This window comes from Heptranchias perlo, chromosome 15 (genome assembly GCF_035084215.1).
Source record: "Heptranchias perlo isolate sHepPer1 chromosome 15, sHepPer1.hap1, whole genome shotgun sequence".
In the NCBI taxonomy this organism is placed as follows: Eukaryota; Metazoa; Chordata; class Chondrichthyes; order Hexanchiformes; family Hexanchidae; genus Heptranchias; species Heptranchias perlo.
This window is the reverse complement of record NC_090339.1, coordinates 23,903,727-23,927,357: the sequence shown is the minus strand read 5'-3', so window position 1 is coordinate 23,927,357 and position 23,631 is coordinate 23,903,727. Positions and strand designations below refer to the sequence as shown.

The 23,631-nt window shown below is 39.7% G+C and overlaps 1 protein-coding gene across 5 annotated transcripts in view; it reads left to right on the top strand.

Moving 5' to 3' along the window:
* Positions 1 to 23,631, top strand: part of dacha (dachshund a) — a 312,302-nt gene that overhangs the window by 219,075 nt on the left and 69,596 nt on the right. For 4 of the 5 annotated variants that reach the window (XM_067996893.1, XM_067996894.1, XM_067996889.1 and 1 more), the window contains 3 exons: positions 1,464 to 1,636; positions 9,626 to 9,836; positions 19,014 to 19,094. In XM_067996893.1, coding sequence (XP_067852994.1) covers positions 1,464 to 1,636; positions 9,626 to 9,836; positions 19,014 to 19,094 — 465 coding nt within the window. The remainder of the gene's footprint in view (positions 1 to 1,463; positions 1,637 to 9,625; positions 9,837 to 19,013; positions 19,095 to 23,631) is intronic. The other variant, XM_067996890.1, reaches the window with a different exon arrangement.

Sequence of the window (23,631 nt, the reverse complement as noted above, 5' to 3'; positions counted from 1 at the left end):
CTTTTAAGGAGGTATACTCCAGTGCCTCTGACTACTATAGGTTGCTGGTCAAAAATAAACAGTGCCCAGCCATGATACCAAGGTTTGGCTCACAATTTTATGTCTAACTACTTTATTGCTGAGATCAGCCCTGGTACAGGATAAGCTGCCACCTATGATTACTATTCAGTCATAACTGTTATTTGTATGAAGTTGTTTTGCTATCATTTCTTGGACCAGTACTTTCAGTATTGTTGACTTGTATCAGACATTCCCCCAACATCGGGGCAGATCTGAGTGTACTGGTAAATTTTACGCGAACTGCGCACTTGTAGTTCCAATAAAATTATGTTTCAAAATTCAGACCGTGTTGGTCACCGTTTCCAAATCCATCATACATTAGAAATGGGGCAGATTCAGCAACAACGAAAATGGCATTATATTATCCATTGGAGGCAGTTCTGGAATTTAAATGGCTTATAAAGTACATAAACCTGTGGTTGGTAGTCTTTCAACTCTGTAATACATGAGACTGGAAAACTATATTTGAAGGGTGCCTCTATAGATGCTGGAAAATGTCTATTTTTGTGCAGGAGAAAATCAAGATGATGATCATCACCAGTGTTATTAATCAACCCCCATAGAGCACATTCACTAACCAACATTGTTGGTATATTTAGTCCTTTTACAGAGCAATCATGAGAGATCTTTTCCCTTTTTTCTAACCTAGCCCCAACTTAAGGTCTTCCTTAACACATTACAATGACTGAGTTAGAAGCTTACATTATGCCCGAGAATTAAAGAAAAGCAGGTGCACTAAAGGAGGAGATTCCAAACTTTATTGCTGAGATCAGCCCTGGTACAGGATAAGCTGTCACCCATGATTACTATTCGATCATAACTGTTATTTGTATGAAGTTGTTTTGCTATCATTTCTTGTGACATCATCTTCATTGGTAATATTAGTTATGTCTGCTGTGAGGGTGACACCCGAATTGATGCATTTACTCACATGTTCTCTGCGAAAGTCCTTGCACAAAAATGTTTATTCATTAGGGACTAGACATGAAAAATAAAATCAACAAAATGTATATTCCAGATCAGTATAGAGTGTATACCTCATGAGCGGGTGGAGGAAGAGAAATATCTGCTATGGGGGTAGTCAGTTATTAAGGAATCATTGATGGTTGATCAACAGGAACCTCCATTATTGATATACCAGTCAGAATTCAACCACTCAAAACAAGGTATAATTGAGTCAATAGTTATGCTACAACTGTGGAACATTAAAACATGCCCTGATATTTCTGTCAAATACTGGTTATACGCTTGTTTCTTTCACTTTAAAATAACCACAAAGTGTTAAATCTGAGATATAATGATGGACCATAGTAGCAGAAATGTAACAAATGAAAACAGGTCACATTCAAGCAGAAAAAACATTAATGCATACAAACTTTTTTTTCTGTTTCTTTTTTAACAAGGACTAGAGTTGCCATTCATGATGATGCCCCACCCCCTCATCCCTGTCAGCCTACCTCCTGCATCGGTTACCATGGCAATGAGCCAGATGAGTCACCTCAGCACCATAGCTAACATGGCAGTGGCAGCCCAAATGCACAGTCCCCTTTCCCGAGCAGGAGCTTCTGTTATTAAGGTAAGGCTGAAACCATTGCAATCTCTATGTAGAAACAACTGGTAATCAGGGTTTTGTTTTCCTTTTTAATCAATATAAAAACTGATGAACTGCTTTATTTTTCTAAAGGCTGCTCCAAATCCAGATGTGGCTTGGCTTAATATTACTTGAGAATGATGGGTGTGAAAAACCTTAAAACTCAAGGTTAAATTGCAAAAAAAACACCGCAAATCAGTGGTTGTACATTACTCTGATCTGAAATTTGCAGACTGGAAACACATGATTTTAAATCTGGATACAGATAACTGAACACACACAACCTGACACATAAAAACAACTGTTGGGCCTTTCCTAAAGGAGCAGCAGTAATATTTTAGTTCTCTTGTCTGTAGTATGTCAGTACTGTATATTACATGGTACACAGTTCGATTCTTGAGATGTAAAGTTCTTGTTCTGTCCTCATTAATGGTGGGTATGCATTTGAGGGCGGTTGGGTGGGGGTGGGGGTGGGGGTGGGGGTGGGGCAGATACTGTTAGATGTGCTTCAAATGGCTGATAGCTTAAAGGGCTCTTTATTTCAATTTCAACCCCACGCTCCCACTTCGGAATTTTTGATTCCTCACCTCTTGTTCTTTTCATCATTAGATGTACCTTTCCTAATTCAAAATGGATAATAACGCATCTGTCTCTGCTATTCTGTAACTGACCCATAAGGGGGTGTGCAAAAATGGTATAGGTAGACTTGCCCTGCAATTTCCTCATCTTGGGTCTAAAAATAGGTCTATTACCATTCTGGGGCAAAATAAGAAAGTATCAATATACTGGGTCACCTAAATGTCTTAAGGTCATTCTTTAAACAAAGTAAAGCCTAGGAGAAGACTTTCAGTATAAAAGTATCCCCCCACCTGTATTATTTGAAATAGAAAAACATTTTCCTAGGTACCTTCAGTTTTGTGATCAATTTCTCTTTCCTTTCTCGCACCCCCATTGCTGCTTTGATGTACGTTATGTTGGGCCTCTGCTCATGACTTGGTGTGGCTCCTTGTACTAATGCAGCACTTTGTAAGTAAGCACTTTGGACTGGTCAAGGGGGTTGAACCATTAAAAGAACTAGTTGAGTGTACAACACTACCTAACCAGTACTGAAATTTCTCAGCTTGGGCAACTCAATTTCAGCCCCTTGGACTGTCTCAAGTGTCAACTTGATACTCCAGGATGTGTGGCCAACCTATAGTATACACCTTCAGAACAGTTCCAGGTACGGACAAAGTCCAGAATTGTCAGTCTCCAAAGGAGGGAAAATTAGTTAAATTGAAGTTACTGCTTAACAGATGCATTCATAATTTTTTTTTTCTAAATAACACATATTGCATATTGAAAGTGTTCCCCTTAGCCTTTTCTTCTCTAATTGTTACAATTATGTCACTGTGTTTTGAATATGCAGTGCATGTCTTTTTTTAAAAAAAGTTAATATCTATTCACAAATTCACCAAGTAGTTCAGCAATTAATTTTCATTTTAGAGTAAAACTTAAAAAACCAAACATACTTGCCCCATGACAATTTATCTTCCTAAATAAACTGCTGCATTAATTGCCCACTGAGAATAAAGGCCTATATTTAAAACATAACTGAACCCTGGGCATAGAATTGGAGAATGTTAAACGTCACTAACCACTGCAGTTCATTGTGTTTGTGTCCAGCTGAGCAGAGATGGAACTGTCAATGTTTGCTGGTACAACTTATAATTTTCATGTCTAAAGTTGACTATTTTTCCTCACAGAGAATGATGCAATTGTGTCATGGTCCTGTTGCATCATGTTCTGTGGTAGACTGAAAGTCTTGTGTTAAAAGTCTGCAGTAGCCATTTCCTTCAAAAGATTTGTTAGGGAGTAGTTACCATCCAAACCCCTCCCTGCTTCCCCCATCTTTCTCCTTTCTGGACTTTGCCACCTGTGGCTGGGAGGACAGACAGGTGACCTGCTCTCAGGCCTCCCACCGATGCCACATCGTAGTGACCACCAGGGGGCTTAACAGTGTCCAATTTTCGATCCTTGTCTGCCTCATAACTTCATGATGCCGCACATCCGATGTGATAAGCTACGACTGCACCACACCAGCTGTAGTGAGTAAATATCACTAGGGTGTTTGTGTACAATGGAAGCACAACAATTCAGGGAAAACATCCACCAGCTTTAGCTTTTTTAAGTGGGATGAGTGTCTGAATTTTGTCTCTATGATGCATTGCAATGCTGTAGAAATATATTTTCTTTATGCAAAGCAATGGATTAAGACCTGCATTAAAATAGCAGAGAGAATTTGATAGAATTAGTTTGTAGTAATATGTATAAATAGTAATTTGATAGTAGATAGAGATAAACTGTTCCCATTGGCAGAAGGGTCAAGAACCAGAGGACATAGATTTAAGGTGATGGCCAAAAAACCAAAGGTGACATGAGGAAAAACTTTTTTTTTTAAATGGTTCAGATCTGGAATGCACTGCCAGAGTGGTGGTGGAGGCAGATTCAATCTTGGCCTTCAAAAGGTAACTGGATAAGTACATGAAAGGAAAAAACTTGCAGGGCTACATGGATAGGGCGGGGGAGTGGGACTAGCTGGATTGCTCTCGCATAGAGTAGTCACGGACTCGATGGGCCGAATGGCCTCCTTCCATGCTGTAACCTATGATTCTAATTGTAGAATTGTGTTGATATCACTGAGTAATTTCCAGGCTATAGCATTTGACATTTTTCAATTTTAAAAAAATGGATGTAGTTTATTTTCTTTAAATCCTCAAAGTCTGACATCACACTGTGCAGAACATTGTCCAGTACAGAAAGTATTTCCTGCAGAGACAGGAAGTAATGCTGCAAGCCTTTTTGAGAACAGCATCATTGCTGGAAGCAAAAGGATAACCTTTATTAATCAGTCATTACTGGTACTGGCTGCTTTGATCAGTTGGAAACAAAAATAAAACTATCACTATCTACAATGGTAAGTGACCTTTCTATCCACAATCTTAATTAAGGGGAGTTGTCCTTTACCCATGACAATGCCAATTCTGGCATAACAACCTTTACATTGTTAGGAGCCCTACTGGGAGAAATGAATATCATTTTCTTTATTCCGACAATGCTAGCCTTCTGATGAGATGTTAAATCAAAGTCCAGTCTTCCCCTTCAGTTGGACAATAAAGCCCTCTTCGATTTAGTGCAGACAATTTTCCGATGTTCTGGTCAAACATTCCTCCCTCTATCACAGAATTGAACAGATTAATCTATTATCCATCTCATTATTCTTTGTAGGACGATGCTGGCATAGAATGACTGTCACAGTAAAGTCCAAAAGTAATTCACTATGTGAAGTGCTGCATTGTGACCCATTGTATAAATACAAATATTTTATCACCAATATTTAAACAATATAAACCAATACAATACTCATACACCTTTTCTGGTTGTCCTTACTAGAGAAAATGGACTGGGAAAAACACACAACATTTTTTTCCTCCCAATGTAGATAGTTTCAAGTATGATTACTTTCATCATTATGCTCTTATTGCTTGGTTTAATGTCATACCATTAGTCACTTGATTTATTTAGCAAATGATATAGTTACTTATCAGATTTAAAACAGACTTCCACAGGATAGTAGTTACCTAATGAGGCGCTACTTGTAGGGCTTGAGTAACAGAATGCATGTCGACTCATTAGCTCACTGACTGATAATAGGTTTGTTTAGTTACATGCTTAAGCATAATTCCTAAACTAGCCATGCCTTAAAATAAATAACGAGGCATTAAAATAGTTACCTAGTCTCATATTTAAATGTTCCCCAAGGGCCTGATGTTTTATTCCATAATGCAGAGTCCCACTTCATTTCTGTATTAGGAATAGATTTTTTAAAAGGTTTGTTTCCTCCCATTTCCCTACCAATTTTCTCCCCATCCACTTCCACTACCCTGAAGGCACCTAGCTGGAATATAGTTCTATGGTGACTTGTCACTTTCCGTTACCTTATCAAAGTGGACATTACTCATGAAAAAACCTCAACAGTGAATGCCGGTCAATGGCTGTTCATAGCACAGCTCAATTCTGTCTTCACCTGATAATAGAATCATACAGTGCAGAAGGAGGCCATTCAGCCCATCATGCCTGCACCAGCTCTTTGAACGAGCTATCCAATTAGTCCCATTCCCCTGCACTTTTCCCATAGCCCTACAAATTTTTCCACTCCAAGTATTTATCCAATTCCCTTTTGAAAGTTATTACTGGATCTGCTTCCACCTCCCTTTCAGGCAGTGCATGCCAAATCATAACTTTCTTCCCTCATGTTGCCTCTGATTCTTTTGCCAATTACCTTAAATCTGTGTCCTCTGGTTACTGACCCTTCTGCCACTGGAAAAGGTTTCTCCTTATTTACTCAATCAAAACCCTCATGATTTTGAACACCTCTATCAAATCTCTCCTTAACCTTCTCTGCTCTAAGGAGAACAATCTCAGGTTCTCCAGTCTCTCCACATAACTGAAGTCTTTCATCCCTGTTCAAACATGGATGACTGGATTGTGATCAGGAGCAGGAACCCTGGGCAGTTTTTCCTTTCCTATCCCAGGGCTCCTCAGGCCAATTGCAGCAGCCCCATTACTGGCCAGCCAATTCGGAATTGGGCCCAGATGCAACCAATTCTGGTCTCTGAGGCTCAATTTCTCTCCAGCCATTGGAGTAGCATGAGGCATAAATTTGTGTCAGCTTGGCTCAATTGGCAGGATTCTCACCCATTAAAAGGTTTGGATTTGAGGATATAATTTAGATTGAGGGTGCTGCACAGTGCGAGGCTCCACCTACCTATTCCAATGGTTTAGCTGGATGCTTAATATCTCACAAGCACTATTCAAAAGAAAAACATACAGTCCTCCCTCAACCACCACAAACTGATTAACTGGTCATTCATCTCACTGCTGTTTGTGGGATCTTGCTATATAAAAAATTGCTGCCACATTTGCCTCCATAAGTCATTGCATTTAAAAGCAATTCATTGCATACGAAACACTTTATTTGCAGAAGACATGATAAGGCACCATATAAATGCAAGTCTTTCTTTCTAAACCCGAGATAGATTTGTACCTGGATTCATAGACAGCTGCAACCTGCTTTGGGCACATTGCCATAGTTTTTGGAAAGGGGAAGCCCTTCAATAAATTATAAGACTCCCACTGTTAAGTAATAAGCAGTCGCCATAGTGCATGAAGACAAAAGGTTTTATGCTGGAATGAAGGATAGAAATTTAAAGAGGCAAAAGCTGAGTGCTTTAATTAGCTTAAAGCACTCTGTTAAATAACAGAATCTGTGCATTCCTATATTGGCTATGGTTAAATATTTAGTGTGCTGCCACTTTAAGAATATGTACATTAGCAGTTTTAACATTTAAATTGCTAAATTGTGGGACTCTATCAGGGATTTGCACCTGCTCACTGGCCAGATAGTTTATTAAAATAACACCATTTGCTAATGCAATTTATTTTATACCAATGCAAGATATTTGTGCCAAATAACTAGTCAGTTCTCAGTCTGCTAAACACAGGCTTATTTCCTGTAAGGGTCAAAAAGGTCATAATGGAAACACATGACCTCACTCCCTTTGTTGGCTATACATTACCTGCAGAAACTTCTTCAGTGAATACTATTTGTGATAAATAAAGCACACGATGAACATATATGGGGGTTATGTTTGTCAAGACATGGTTGGGTTTCGTTTTCACTACTATTTGACCCAAAATTAATTTCTGCATCCCCTGACTGTGCTGCTGTGAACAGATGTTAACCCTTAGATTGCTGGGGAATTCCAGTTTCCCTGGGCTGGTAATTTAAAAAATAAATTCAGCTCACACTGTGACATTGAAATAAACCCCACCATGTCAGGAGTAGCCCTCTAAAAATAAAATAAAACACCAACCCAATTAAAGATCATTTTTAAATACTCTTGCTTGCTTTGTTTTCTTCCTTGCTCTCCTGTTATTTTAACTTTGTCTGTCCAAAAGTTAAGTACTGCCCTCAGATCTGGGAAAGCTCATCTAGCAACTCTCGCATTCCCAGACAGGATACAACCAAAAGCTTGTTATTGGCTATGCAACCCCTCTCTCAACCTGAGCTTCCACCCTCTCGCTTTCTGTCATAACCATTCTTGTCTCTCTTATGGTCAGCATTTCTCTGAATTTTCCTCTCTCATTTCTTCTAAGCTCCAACTATGTTGCACTAAATGCTCTCTCCTCCTCCCTGCATGCTACTGTGTTGAGATCAAGATTCATAGCAGTTTTCGACTCTAAATTATTCTTTCCCAGGACCTCAGCACTGTGGGACTCCTTGCCTCCATTGGGGTTCTCTTCCTCCTATGATCTTTATGCTTTTAGAATGCACGTTTGGTATCATCTAATCACGACCTCCCGATTTACTTTATCTTCTCTTTCACTCATTTTAACCTCAGTGGCGTCATATAATATGGGCCTTCACTTCAGTTGCTCAATTTAAAAAAAATTTACATTTGCTTTATTTCTGACTAATATAACCATTCTATACTTTTGTTACAAAGTTTAAAATGCCCTTTTTCTGAGCTTCCGCGATTGCTTCATGCGTTTTGGAGGTGGGACACACTTTGAAATAATTGGCTTCTTATTGGCTGGGAACTGCCTTCGAAGTTCATTTTTTCAGCCACTCAAAGCCCAGAATGTTAGCATAGATGTGAACTGGCCAATTTTGACACCAGTAACAAATCAAAAGTAGCAGCCCCACTATTCCATGTAATCTCATCTGCAGGTCGATCATGCCTGACTGAGAACCTTACTGCAGCAACTTTAAGAATTAATTTTTAGTCACATCACAGTGATGTTTGCTCACCAGATCACATTTGAAATGGCAAAGATGCCATTTTCTTTTTAGGACTATTCCAGCTGCAATTCAAAAATCATCAAAGTCTTCCATTTACCCTCATAAGATGTCCATTTTTTCTTTCAGAAAAATATGAAGATCCATTTTCTTTGAAATATTAGTTTAATAGCTTAAACCTAGTTTTTGAAACCCATGTAATACAACTGATTTCTGTGATACCTCTGTCACATTATTCAATTTTTCCCCAGCTCCCCACTATTGCTTCTACTTTACTTTTCTGCTACAGCCATTTGAGTGCAAAGTTAGATGCACAGGATTTAATGGTACTCAGTGATTTGGATAGGTGTTGCTAATCTGTGGGGAGCATTTCCTTCTTGAAGCAGAGCATTCTATTGCTGTGAAAGTCTCCATCCAGCAGGTTCCCTAAAACTGCTGAACTTTCTCATTGAAGGCACAGGGTTTAAATGACTAGGATTGGCATTCACAATTTGGTCTTGTTGGGAGTCCAACAAAAGCTCCCAAATCACTGTTTCAGTTATTTTCCTTAATCAACTTTATTTTCACTAACAGAAACATTAAGTTAGGTCTAAGGCGTGTGGGGTGTGTAGGTTTCAGATTTAATCATGTTAGTATCCAGCCTGCACAGGCCAAAAAGTATCAGAAATGGAAATTATTTACTGTATAAAACAATTACCCTCTAAGTGAAGTACTGGAAAGAATCTTATGTTTTATGTCTGAATTATAAGATGGGACTAGTAGAATCTTCAGTCAATTTCATTGTGATAAGTAAATTATTTTTCAGTGCATGTCTTTCATAATGTTGTAGTGTAATTGATACATTGAGATTCCTCTTCCCTTTGGGTTTGAGTTTGTGATAAATAACTTAATGATTGGATTTAAATATAAAATAATCATCAGAAAACACAAATGATCAGATAATAAATAACACAACTTTCAATGTGAATACTTTATGGAAATTGATTTAACCTGTATTTGAATAAAAATGTGTTGAAAGTGCTAAATGTACAACCTCACAGTTTTTTCCACAGCATCATCAGTAGTAACAATATATTTAAGTACGTACAAACCTGAATGAATAATGAAAATTAACCTTGTATTTCGGAATGTAGGGAATGCCACTACAAGCCAGTAAAGGTTACACTCATCTACTTGGACAACCTCTTGAATTTTTGTTCTGCCACCAGGAGCGGGTTCACAATAGCCCATCCCCAGCACCATCCCTTGAAGATAGTCAACGCCCTGGAAGTCACCCCTCTTCACACCAGAGCAGCAGTGTGTCTAGCTCACCATCCCAACATGACATTGCCTCTGACAGAATATGTAAGCAAGTTCCTCTTGTTGTTGAACTCTCTGAACTATTACACGCAGCCCAAAAATTCCATCAGATCAGCTCTTGTTTGTATCACTTAATTATTTCTGAATTTATCTTTTAGCATAAAATGCAGCCTGCTTAACCCATAATAAATGATTTGATGTAATATTGCACAGTGTTACAAAATTAGCATCTTAATCAATAAAGAGAATAATAGTGACAACAAGGCAACAGTCACTTTGGGTGGGGCTTATACGATGACATAAACCAGGATAGCAAATTTTGATTGATTTCTATCAATCACCTTAGCCCCAAGATAAGACTAATCACCTTGAATTCACTATTATGTACCTGCTTTTTAGATTTTTTTTATATATATATATACATGCAGTGGTTTTATTTCATTGGCAGATCACAGTAGACATCAATGGGAAGAGTGCAGCATGATAAAGGTGATACTGAATGAATAAAAGTGATATAATTACTGCAAGTTTATGAATGACAAATTAATCTACAGTGGATTACTAGGAAATAACAGCCAAATTGCAAAAGCTGTAATCAAATGTGTTCATGGCTCCATGAATATATCAAAAAAATTACATGCACACACATACGCCTCCCATGGCATTGCTCCAGTGAGTCAGGTTACGCATTTGTAATTGGGGCTGCACATCTCCAGTGAAAGAATTTAGAAAGAAATTTGTAAAAGATTTCTACAGAGACTGCGTAAGTAAGTGCTTTTACATGAGTTATTTTTTCACCTACAACAGGTAGGTACCATGCATATATCAAGAATTCTCTGCATGTATTATGGGGGTCCAAGTCTTTATTGTATATCAATTTAGGGTATGGCTTTTTAATAGCATAAGTGCAATGTTCCTTCTTTACCAAATACCTGTTTTACAGCACTTACTGGATTTAAGCAAAGCCTTGTGGTAAAACATTTGAAATTCAGAACCTCCCTCCAAACTTGAATAGTACAAAGCTTTCAGAGATTGCGTGCTACTCGTTTATCTGAGCAATCATTGTTTTTGAGTTCTCAGTATAAATTTTAAAAAAGCGACTGCTGTAATCATTTAGAATACTTTACAAAACATAAATATTTCACATTAAAGTTTGGCATTTTTTTCAAAGTTTGTCACATGCAAAATAATTTAAATAATTCGTTGAATATCTATATTAACAATATTAGGCATGCATGCAGTTCCTGTCTGCATAACTTGACTTCCTGTTGTCATGTTTTTATTGCACCTTGTTTCAATATTTTCCCCATCTAAATTCCTATGCCCACAGTTACACTGGGTTTTGCTTATGTCAATTTATCACTCTGAAATGTAATCTGGCCACTGGGCTCTCAAAACAAAAATGGCTCAAAATGCTTTCTAAATTTTATTTATCATTCACCAATTATTTTTCTTTCAGTATCTGGTATTTCGAGTGTCCATAATAAGGGTTTAAACAAAATTAAACAAAAAATACATATTTCACAATAACATGATTAATTTTATCAATTTAGGTATCTTTTAATGCTTTCATTAAAGTTACTTGAAGGCCTCAGCCTCCCCCAAAAATCAGGGTATGGATAATATTTTTGTCCAGAGCTGTAACACTAACCTGAATTTCGAATGTCCAAACTGAGCTTGTGCATTTCATCTAATGTCGCAGGATACATCACTACTGTTCAGTCAGCTGTTTGGATAGAATATTTTTCTTTAGCTTCTGGCACTTTCTGTTCGGTAGCTTTTCTTGAAATAATTTTGAAAAACAGGACAAATATCAAAAGCTTTGAGGTAGTGGGGGAGGAGGAAGGTCAGGAAAGTAATAGTGATAGGGGATTCAATAGTTAGGGGAGCAGACAGGCATTTCTGCGGCCGCAGATGTGATTCCAGGATGGTATGTTTCCTCCCTGGTGCCAGGGTCGAGGATGCCACTGAGCAGCTGCAGAACATTCTGAGGGTAGAGGGTGAACAGCCGGAGGTCGTGGTCCATATCGGTACCAATGACATAGGTAGAAAGAGGGATGAGGTCCTGTAGGCAGGTCTTAGGGAGCTAGGAAAGAGATTAATAAGTGGGACCTCAAAGGTAGTAATCTCCGGATTACTCCTGATGCCATGCGCTAGTGAGTACAGAAATAGTAGGATAGGGTTGATGAATGCATGGCTGGAGAGACGGTGCAGGAGGGAGGGTTTTAGAATCCTGGGGCATTGGGACCGGTTCGAGGGGAGGTGTGACCTGTACAAGCCGGACTGGTTGCATCTCAACGGGGCCAGGACCAATATCGTCGTGGGGAGATTTGCTGGTGCTGTTAGGGAGGGTTTAAACTAGCTTGGCAGGGGGATGGGAACCTGAGCGTAGATTCAGAAGGGAGAGAAGCAGAGCTGGAAATGGAAGGCAGAAAATTAGTAAGCGAGTTTGGAAGGCAGAGGAAACAAAGGCTAGAAATTAGACAACAAAGGAGCTTGGCAGTGCTTAATGGTATATATTTCAATGCAAGGAGTCTAGTGAATAAGGCCGATGAGCTGAGGGCACAGATAGACACGTGGAAGTATGATATCATAGCTATTGTTGAAACATGACTTAAAGAAGGGCAGGAATGGCAGCTCAATATTCCTGGTTACAGGGTTTTCAGACAAGATAGAGAGGAGGATAAAAAGGAGGGGGGTGTTCGTAATATTGGTTAAAGAAACAATTACAGCTTTGAGGAGGGATGAGATGTTAAAAGGATCATCAAATTAGGCCATATGGGTTGAACTGAAGAACAAAAAAGGGGCAATCATACTGCTGGGAGTGTACAATAGACCCCCAAACAGTCAGAGGGAGATAGAAGAGCAAATATGTAGGCAAATTTCTAAGAAGTGCAAAAACATTAGGGCAGTAATAGTAGGGGATTTCAACTACCCTAATATTAACTGGGATAGAATCAGTGTAAAAGGTATAGAGGGTGTAGAATTCTTAAAATGCATTCAGCAGAACTTTCTTAGCCAGTACATAGCAAGCCTAACAAGAGAGGGGGCAGTTCTGGACTTAGTTTTAGGGAATGAAGCTGGGCAAGTGGAAGGGGTATCAGTGGGAGAGTATTTTGGTGGCAGTGATCATAATTCAATTTGATTTTGTGTAGTTATGGAAAAAGACAAAGATAGAACAGGATTAAGGTGAGAGTGACAGCCCTTGATATCAAGGCAGCATTTGACCGAGTGTGGCACCTAGTAAAATTGAAGTCAATGGGAATCAGGGGGAAAACTCTCCAGTGGCTGGAGTCATACCTAGCACAAAGGAAGATGGTAGTGGTTGTTGGAGGCCAATCATCTCAGCCCCAGGGCATTGCTGCAGGAGTTCCTCAGGGCAGTGTCCTAGGCTCAACCATCTTCAGCTGCATCAATGACCTTCCCTCCATCATAAGGTCAGAAATGGGGATGTTCGCTGATGATTGCACAGTGTTCAGTTCCATTCGCAACCCCTCAAATAATGCAGTCCGAGCCCGCATGCAGCAAGACCTGGACAACATCCAGGCTTGGGCTGATAAGTGGCAAGTAACATTCGCACCAGACAAGTGCCAGGCAATGACCATCTCCAACAAGATAGAGTCTAACCACCTCCCCTTGGCATTACCATCGCCGAATCCCCCACCATCAACATCCTGGGGGTCACCATTGACCAGAAACTTAACTGGACCGGCCATATAAATACTGTGGCAACAAGAGCAGGTCAGAGGCTGGGTATTCTGCGGCGAGTGACTCATCTCCTGACTCCCCAAAGCTTTTCCACCATCTACAAGGCACAAGTCAGGAGTGTGATGGAATACTCTCCACTTGCCTGGATGAGTGCAGCTCCAACAACACTCAAGAAGCTCGACACCATCCAAGACAAAGCAGCCCACTTGATTGGCACCCCATCCACCACCCTAAATGTTCACTCCCTTCACCACCGGCGCACAGTGGCTGCAGTGTGTACCATCCACAGGATGCACTGCAGCAACTCGCCAAGGTTTCTTCGACAGTACCTCCCAAACCCGTGACCTCTACCACCTAAAAGGACAAGAGCAGCAGGTACATGGGAACAACACCATCTGCACGTTCCCCTCCAAGTCACACACCATCCCGACTTGGAAATATATCGCCGTTCCTTCATCGTCGCTGGGTCAAAATCCTGGAACTCCCTTCCTCACAGCACTGTGGGAGAACTTTTAGTGCACGGACTGCAGCGGTTCAAGAAGGCGGCTCACCACCACCTTCTCAAGGGCAATTAGGGATGGGCAATAAATGCCGGCCTCGCCAGTGACGCCCACATCCCATGAACGAATAAAAAACTCAATTGGGTAAAGGCCAATCTTAGGCTGAGATGTGATTTAGCAAAAGTGGACTGGAAACAGCTACTTGAAGGTAAATCAGTGTTAGAGTAGTGGGAGGAATTCATGGAGGAGATAGTGAGGGTTCAGAGCAAATATGTTCCCACAAAGAAAAAGGGTGGCACTCCCAAATCTAGAGCCTTCTGGATATTAAGGAGCATACAGGGTAGGATAAGGCAAAAAAGGGAAGCTTATGTCAGATACCTAGAGCTCAATACTGCAGAAAGCCTAGAGGAGTATAGAAAGTGCAGGGGTGAAATTAAAAAGGAAATTTGGAAAGCAAAGAGAGGGCATGAAAAAATATTGGCAAGTAAAATCAAGGAAAACCCAAAGATGTTTTATAAATATATAAAGAGCAAGAGGAGAACTATGGAAAGAGTAGCGCCTATTAGAGACCAAAAAGATAACCGGTGTGTGGAGGCGGAAGACGTGGGTATGATTCTTAATGAATACTTTGCGTCTGTCTTCACAAAAGAGGGGTCGATACAGACTTTGTAGCTGAGGAGGAGGAGTGTGAAATATTGGATGGGATAAACATAGTGAGAGAGGAAATATTAAGGGTTTTAGCATCTTTGAAAGTAGATAAATCGCCAGGCTATTAAGAGAAGCAATGGATAAAATAGCAGAGAATCAGACCATCATTTTCCAATCCTCTCTGGCTACAGGCATGGTGCCGGAGGACTGGAGGACTGCTAACATTGTACCATTGTTCAGAAAGGGTGAAAGGGATAGACCAAATAATTATAGGCCAGTCAGCCTAACCTCAGTGGTGGGCAAATTATTGTTAACAATTCTGAGGGACAGTATTAGTCGTCATGTAGAAAGGCATGGATTAATCAAGGATAGTCAGCATGGATTTGTTAAGGGAAGGTCGTGTCTGACTAACTTGATTGAATTTTTTGAGGAGGTAACAAGGAGGGTCGATGAGGGTAGCACGTTTGATGCAGTCTACATAAATTTTAGCAAGGCTTTTGATAAGGTCCCACTTGGCAGACTGCTCAGAAAAGTAAAAGCCCATGGAATCCAGGGCAAAATGACTAGTTGAATCCAAAATTGGCTCAGTGGCAGAAAGCAAAAGGTAATGGTCGATGAGTGTTTTTGTGACTGGAAGGCTGTTTCCAGTGGGGTTCCACAGGGCTCGGTACTAGGTCCCTTGCTTTTTGTGGTATATATCGATGATTTAGACTTAAATGTAGGGGCCATTATTAAGAAGTTTGCAGATGATACTAAAATTGGCCATGTGGTTGATAGTGAGGAAGGAAGCTGCAGACTGCAGGAAGATATCAATGGACTGGTCAGGTGGGCAGAAAAGTGGCAAATGGAATTCAATCCAGAGAAGTGTGAAGTAATGCATTTGGGAAGGGCAAACAAGGCAAGGGAATACACAATAAATGGTAGGATACTGAGAAGTGTCGAGGAACAGAGGGACCTTGGACCTTGGAGTGCATGCCTGAAGGTAGCAGGACAGGTAGATAAGGTGGTTAAGAAGGCATACGGGATACTTTCCTTTATTAGCCAAGGCATAGAATATAAGAATAGGGAGGTTATGCTAGAACTGTGTAAAAGACTAGTTAGGCTACAGCTTGAGCACTGCGTACAGTTCTGATCACCACATTAAAGGAAAGATGTGATTTCACTAGAGAGGGTACAGAAGAGATTTACGAGGATGTTGCCAGGAGAATTTTAGCTATGACGAAAGATTGGATAGGCTGGGGTTGTTTCCTTTGGAACAGAGGAGGCGGAGGGGCGATTTAATTGCATAAAATTATGAGGGGCCTAGATGGAGTGGATAGGAAGGACCTATTTCCCTTAACAGAGGGGTCAATAACCAGTAGGCATAGATTTAAAGTAATTGGTAGAAGGATTAGAGGGGAGTTGAGGAGAAATTTTTTCACCCAGAGGGTGGTGGGGGTCTGGAACTCATTGCCTGAAAGGGTGGTAGAGGCAGAAACCCTCACCGCTTTTAAAAAATACGTAGATATGCACGTGAAGTGCCGTAACCTACAATGCTACAGACCAAGAGCTGGAAAGTGGGTTTAGGCGGGATAGCTCTTTTCGGCCAGCACAGACATGAAGGGCCAAATGGCCTCCTTCTGTGCCTTAAATTTTGATGATTCTATTCTATGTAAAGGTTATATTGAGTTTTTTATGCATGTGGGAGAGGGAGAACGGATGAATCACAATGTTCTGATTGCACATCTGTTTCATGAACTTCAGAAAGTGTGCTAAGCTAAGGAGAAGTGCAAAAATAAGAGATCGAAACTGGGGTCAGAGAGAACATGTTGCAAGAGGGGGATAGATAGCGAGTCTAAGGTCACAGAAAGAGAGAGAGAGAGAGAGAGAGAAGAAAGGCTCCTTACTTCATTTAATATTAGTTCAAAATTAAACAAAGTTGAATTTTGAAACCATATAATTCTCTTCTGTGTTTTGTTCTAATTTTATTTCTTTTCTTTTTTAGAAAAAACACAAGTTGAATTATGAAAGAAAAATGGCCTCTGAGGGAAACTCGAAAGGAGGGTAGGAGGGGGAGTGGAGGAGGGAAACAAATTGAGGGTTAGGACGCTTCTGGCCTCTCACTATATTTTTGGAGGAGAGAATGGGAGTGGATGGAGGGTTAAGGGTGAGGTGAGTGGCTTTGGACCTTTGGAGGGAGGGATCCTGGGGTTGAGCAGGCAATTCAAAGGGGAAGAAGTAAGGATAGTGGTTGGGAGTAGGACGAGAAGGGGTAGTGAACAAGTGATTGGGGAAGGGATGGGAAAGGAGCCACATTTTCCCATAATCCCACAACAAAGGCAGCTTGTACCCATTGGTGGTACCTTTCCCAAGGAGGGAAGTAATAGAGACAAAAAAAAGACAGAAACAAAAGGTGAGGGGGAAGAGAGAGAAAGGGAAAGACAAAAAGTGAGAGAGAGAGCGATGTGAAGATGGCGGTTATGTGAAAGAGTTACCATATTCTCTGCCATAACATGTGAAATGCCATGAAAGATTGACTAGGTGTCAGCCATGGCTCAGTGGTAAAACTCTTGCTTCGGAGTTTGAAGGTTGTAGGTTCAAGCCCCACTCCAGACACTTGTAGTACATAATCTAGGCTGGCGCTTCTGTCCAGTACTGAGGCAGTGTTGCACTGTCGGTAGTGGCGTCTTTCGGATGACTTCATGCTTTACCCATCTTTGATGTTTCATACAGAACTAGTCTTAAAAATAATTTCCCTGTTATTTTTTATTCAGCAGTTTCCAATTGAAATACAGGAGGGGCTGGGCTTACCAACAGGAAGTCCTGGTATATCCTGTGAACAACCAGTCTTACTGTCAATTGTAAACAATTTTATAAGTTGTAGGGACAGATACATGCTGGGTGTTGTAGCCTGTGAGCTAGAATTTTTTCTGCTAACAGTGATGGGTGTGGAAACCTGCATGAGCACAAGACTCAAGCTTCTCACATAGGTACAAGCCTCCAACAGAAAACATTGTAACAAGCATTTCAAACACATCAAATTCTATAGTATAGGTAAGATTAATAATTTTCTTATAAATTTTATGATTTTTAATATCTAGTACGTTATAAGCCTTAAGTCCAGTACCACGTGTTCAGCTTAGTGGTGAAACCAAGATGATGGTCAAAAGGATTTTCAAAGAACATTTGAGGAATTTGATCATTTCCCATATTCTTTCTTTTATTGGTAGATTTTGCTGACAGCTCAATATTTGATTCATATGACCTTAGTTTTTCATTGAAAGTTTATCCACCGGCTTTCCCCATGTTTGATTCATATGTTCTCCACCTCTTCAGTTGTGACCTGTTGCTGCTTTATGAATACAAAATTTGTGCCAAATCAGCTGCAACAAATTTGCATTCACTAAGGTACATTGCACAAGATGCAGCTCCTCAAGTGTGATAACGGGCAATGTGCACTTAAATGTATCATTTACAGGAAGATCGACACACACACACACACAAAATGAGGGTAATTTTCACCTTCCCCACTTGGGCAGTAAACGGGTGGAGCAGACCACCCACCCATTATAGATCCTGACCGAGTTTTGTTTCCATCGATCTCAATGGAAATGAAAATTGTGTGGCATCTATAACAGGCGAGTAACCCACTCTGCCAGTTCACCATCCAAGCAGTTTAGGTGAAAATGACCACCAATATTAGTACATGTCGTTTTAAAAAACACAAAATATTCATAACGATGTGTTTCCACAGATTTTAAACCTATACATGTATTTCATTTGGAGGCTATACAAAAATAACTAGGAATAATTTCCAAATAAATTCTAATAATTTAATTCTCAAACTAATTTAAAACAGGCAGCACTTAACCATGGCAGTAATATTATACTAATCTGAAGTTAACATTTTTTTCTTGTAATTATTTTACATTTTTTAACATTTCCCCTGGAAATATCCTACTGTTATCTAATTGCTCTGTTGCTGCATTTTATTTTCTTCCTTGAAGTACTTTTTGTTTTAAAGTGATAGCAGTGACACAGTGGCATCCTTAAAGCCCTATTCAACATGAGGAAAATAGAACCAATATCCATGGCAACAGATCCAGGAAGTTCGGCATGGCATTGCAAAGTAATATTGTGCTAAGGCACATTTTAGTGAGTTCGAAGTATTTGTGTTCAAGTATCAATTTGTGAAAACAAAGACCACAGGTTTTAAAAAATGTATAATAAATATTATGCCAATAAGAAACTGGGGTCCTGTTCCCAGGTTACCAGGAAATTTAATGTCTGGGATTTGCGAGAATGAGGAAGAATGTGAATGGATTATAAATCTCTGGTGCTGGTTCAAACGAATAAACTGTGGAATATTACAATTCTTTGCCAACAGCTGGTCAGCCTGGGACTAGAGAAGGGGAGCTCGTTGATCATGATAATGGGCCCAATATAAAGAGAAGCCAGAAGGAGAAAGGTAGGACAGCTTTCTAAACTAGTTTTAATTTAAGGGGAAGAGGGAGACAACGGTTATATAACCATGTTTTTAAAGCCCCGGAATATGCTTTTATCTCCTGCGTCTCTGGAAGAGATCAGAAAAATCATATTCCGATAAGTCAGCAAAATCTTTGTCACTTTTCCATATAATTGCAGAAATACATCTTTTTTTCTTTTCTCACTCCCCTACCCACCCCAATTTTCTCATCTTTTCCTTACTTTTCTGACAGGATAACTTACATGACTTTTATTTTAAATGGGTTAATGTCAACATTAAAATAATGCAGATAGAAATATGTAAATGGTTGACCTAAAAATAGTGCACAGAAGGAATTCAGTGGTGAGGTGAAGCTCCAGGGACACTGGCAACCCTACGATATCTCACCCAGTCTTCCTATGAGCCATGACAATTAATGATCGTGGTTATTTTCTGGGGGTGGGGGGCCTGCGGGCGGTGCTAAATTCTGTCTTCACTGAACTCCCACATACAAGTGCTTTCCAATAGGGGGACTGGATAGCAATTAGTAGCAGGAACCCTATTTTTCTTTTGCAAAACATCAACCTGCACATTTTCAAAATGTGCTTCTGTTAGAGATGTGAGTTTTTAAACAAAAAAGATACACAGGGCATTTAATATTTTACTCATTGACTTGTAATGGTTACTATAATTAGGTTAATGTTACCATGTGAAAAAGCCCAAACAAAGGACTGCATATTTTTGTACATTAGGATTGATATATTGTTGCATAACATTTCCAGCTGCGAACAGTCATTTCCTTCCTTTTAAGCACAAGTAGATTTTCCAATAAAGTTTTTGCTTTTATTAGGCATTGATCTCATCAGGAATTCTCATCGCTGATATAAACATTGATCCATAGTGTTGTACAGAACAATAAACTACTCTTATTCTTTTAAGGAAATTAACATATGAAACACAGTGCAGTACATTTAAAAATCTGTAGAGTTGATACCATTGATACTGGGGCTGTAAGACCATCTTAGATAATTGGAGTGCCCTGTTGCTGAAGGAATAAGGTTTTAAATGAACAGCTTGTTTTGAGAATTAATCTTCATAGAAAATAATAGGGGAAGTGTTGGTGTGGAGGAAACTTAAGTTTTGGTGGAATATAATCCATGATTCACATTTGAGGCAAGTCCAAATCTACCAAAAAAAGTCAGGTAGCAGAGAAGAAATCTGAAGCAGAAGCTGATGGTCAGGGAAAGGTCAACTGGAGGTCCTTCTGATACTGCTTAATGTTGGGCTACAATTCTTTCGCCAACATTCTTTTCATATCATCGGATTAATTCAGAAAGTATTAAACATGGGTATACCAGAAAGAAAATAAAACGTGCCATTGCTCTCTGATTATGTTTTAACTGTTACTAAAATTAGCATGGTTAGTCAGTCATGGAGGATATTGGTATACCGATGTATTGCATTACAAAGAGGACACCTCATCTCTGCACCTGTGCTACTCTATGCAGCAGGAGGTCAGGAGAAGCACCTTAGGGCAAATCCAATTTACTATCCAAATGGATTGTAAAATGCCATGAAGGATACACAATCCATGCAGATCAATAATCAAATTTGCGTTTTTTGTATGGGCAGCATGCCGTTTTGCTTAAGTGTTGCATATATATTTTTGTATAAACAGGATATTTTCAAATTTATGAAATATTTCTCACAGAAAGAAAGTCAGCCTCTGCTGCTCTTGGGTGCTTTCTAGCAGAACATTAGCAGAAGGCTGGGAGCAAGTTACGTGCCCCTTCTTGGTTGAAGAATGGTGTGTGATATTGAGGAATGGTGGGGGGAGTGAGGGACACTAAAAATGGCAGTATTAGAAAGAAACCATGAAAGACTTGTGCGATTAAACCCTCAAAATATATTGATATTTGTACAATAATATTGTACAGCAGTAACAATGCTTGATGCAACTTTTGAAGTTTGCTTATAAGGCCCAAGTTATGTAATTTCACTTGGTGTTGCAGCTAAGAGTTTCCCTGTAGTAAACTTCCAATCCATCATTGTCAGGCAGAATTAGGTCTTTGGAGAGAAAAAACAGGTGCAAAACACTTGATACGGTTACTGACAGTGAAACAAGTGCTGTGGGTTTGTTCAATTCGGGGACATTTCCTGACTTCTAAACATTTTATCAGCTTAAAAAAGAGTGAGAGATAAAAAGTGCAGTTGAAGCGACGAGAGGATGTGACCTTGTCATAGATGCAAAGAAAGCAGAGAGGCCCCTGGCATAGTAAGGAAATACTGCACTGATTAATAGCCACTGTGTGCAAAATGGATATAACATATGGAATTGATCAACACATTCTCCTTTTAAGTTGCAAACAAACACATCAGAAGTAATTTGGAACCGGTTATAGCCATTTTTCTGCAGCAATTTGTAATACATTATTTGAGATAAGAGTATGAATTGTTTCAAAATGCACCTGCAATCAGGACTGGTAAGAAAATATATAGGACCCATGCCAAGCTTTTGAGCTTTATGTCATGATACAAGTCTTTGGTAACCAGGATGTCCGAGGGGTGCCTCACATTTCTGTGTGCTAACATGAATGTTACCACACAAGAACTTGATCAAAAGTGGATTGTTAAAATAATGTGTTATTAGAGATAATAGACAATGTCTCCTTTTGAGAAAAGTCATACTCTTGGTCTGCAAATATTTACAAAGGGAATTGATTTAAAATTGTATGAAATCTGTCATTTTTAAATGAAGTTGTGGTTGGAATTGGGAGGTGGGAGAGGGGGAAAGGACAGCTCTGAATTGTCCTTTCCCCCTCTAGTAGAGAAGGGGGAAAAGTGATGATGAAGGACAAACACAGCAGAAGATTTATTCTCTGGCATACTTTACCACATAAGTATATCAAACATTGGGTTACCCATAATCAACCTACAAATTGTGCAATATTGACAAATCATTTCACACACATTCGGGCTTTGTACATTTTGGATAATATTTATTGACCCTATAAACACAAATGCCCCCTTGCAGGCTCCCTTGTTACAGAATACCTTCACTCAGTATTTAATGATGTATAACTTGAAGTCATCCAATTGGGTCATTGTAGATCCATTCAGAAGCAAGTTTTGCTCAGTTCGGATCATTTTTTCAGGTTCATTCTGCAGTCTGTGATGAGATAGCAGTTCACAGCAGGGGCAGGGTTTGTACATCCCTGGGTTAGGGAAGCATCCTGGTCTTAATTGATATTAAGTTGCCCCTGCTGGAAGTGTTCATGCAGACAGCTGTCTATGGATATGGAGTGTGCCAGTATTTCAAGGGTAAGCAGTGCTAAATTATACCTAATCCCTAATAAGTATCATTATTCTCTGATGGTATATTGCAGCCAATTCCTCTTTTACATCTACTCGCTTGTATACATTCTCCTTGCTGATAAAAGGCAAGCAAATGAGCAGCTTTATGGGCGAGCTAAAACATTGTGATTACTGCGAGGAGGGACCAGTGTGGGTTTACTGTCCCCCAGTGTTCTCCTGCCCCCTCCGCACAAGATGAAGTGCTCAGCATAGGAACTCTGATGCGAGATGAAGCAGCTTAGGAGATACATGCTCAATTGTTTTCTATTGTAGTCACACCATAACCTCAAATCACTGGCCTTGACCATAGCAGCGTCCAAGCGAAGATCTCAAATTGAATCACTTCCAGATTCTATGAAATTCATAACTTTGAAACCTCAATAATAAATGCCATTAATAGCAAGCAGTACACCAGGAGGCCAAAGGTCTGTTAGAAAAATATTGCTGGCTTAAAAGGCAAAATAAAGCTTCACAAATATATATCAAGAGATGTGTTCAGTGCTCAGTAAGTTAAAAACAGTATAAGCAGTTTTTTGGTAAAGTTATATGTTTGCGGTCAAACGTTGCAATCTAAAAGAGGCCAACATTCCAAGTGCACTGTCCTCCATTCCACTACACAAATACTACTGAACCTTATTGGGCTGCTTGTGAGGATGGGTTAACATGATATCAAACTAGTGAAATGGTGATGAAAGTTTGGCCCATTACCTACTTGTCTCCGGCAGTGTTGACTTTGGATTGGCCACTGCACTTGGGAGCAGTGGAGGTATGTCACAAGCAGATCTATTCTAATCTCCTGGAAGAAGGAAGAAAATTAAGACTCAAAGATGATATGAGGGCAATAGATGTTGATACCATACTGTTTTGAGGTCACAGCTGACAGGTTGGAAAAGTTGATATTCAGTCAGCAAAACAATTCTGATCAATCTTTCGGATCTCTCCCTAGAAAAGCTTTTCTCATGATCGACAAAACTGTCAAAGCATAAATGATGATTTACAGTGTAATCCAGTCTTCTGCATGAAAAGTGCAGTGCAAACAAATCTCTGAGTTAAAGTTTTGTGACAATTTAACCTTTATTTCAGTGTGGTGGCATAAAGCATGTAGGAAGGTTTGCTACGAACCAATGCTGTATCATTTCTGATAAGTAGATCAATTAAGAAATCAGTTTCATGTTTCAGATTTTCA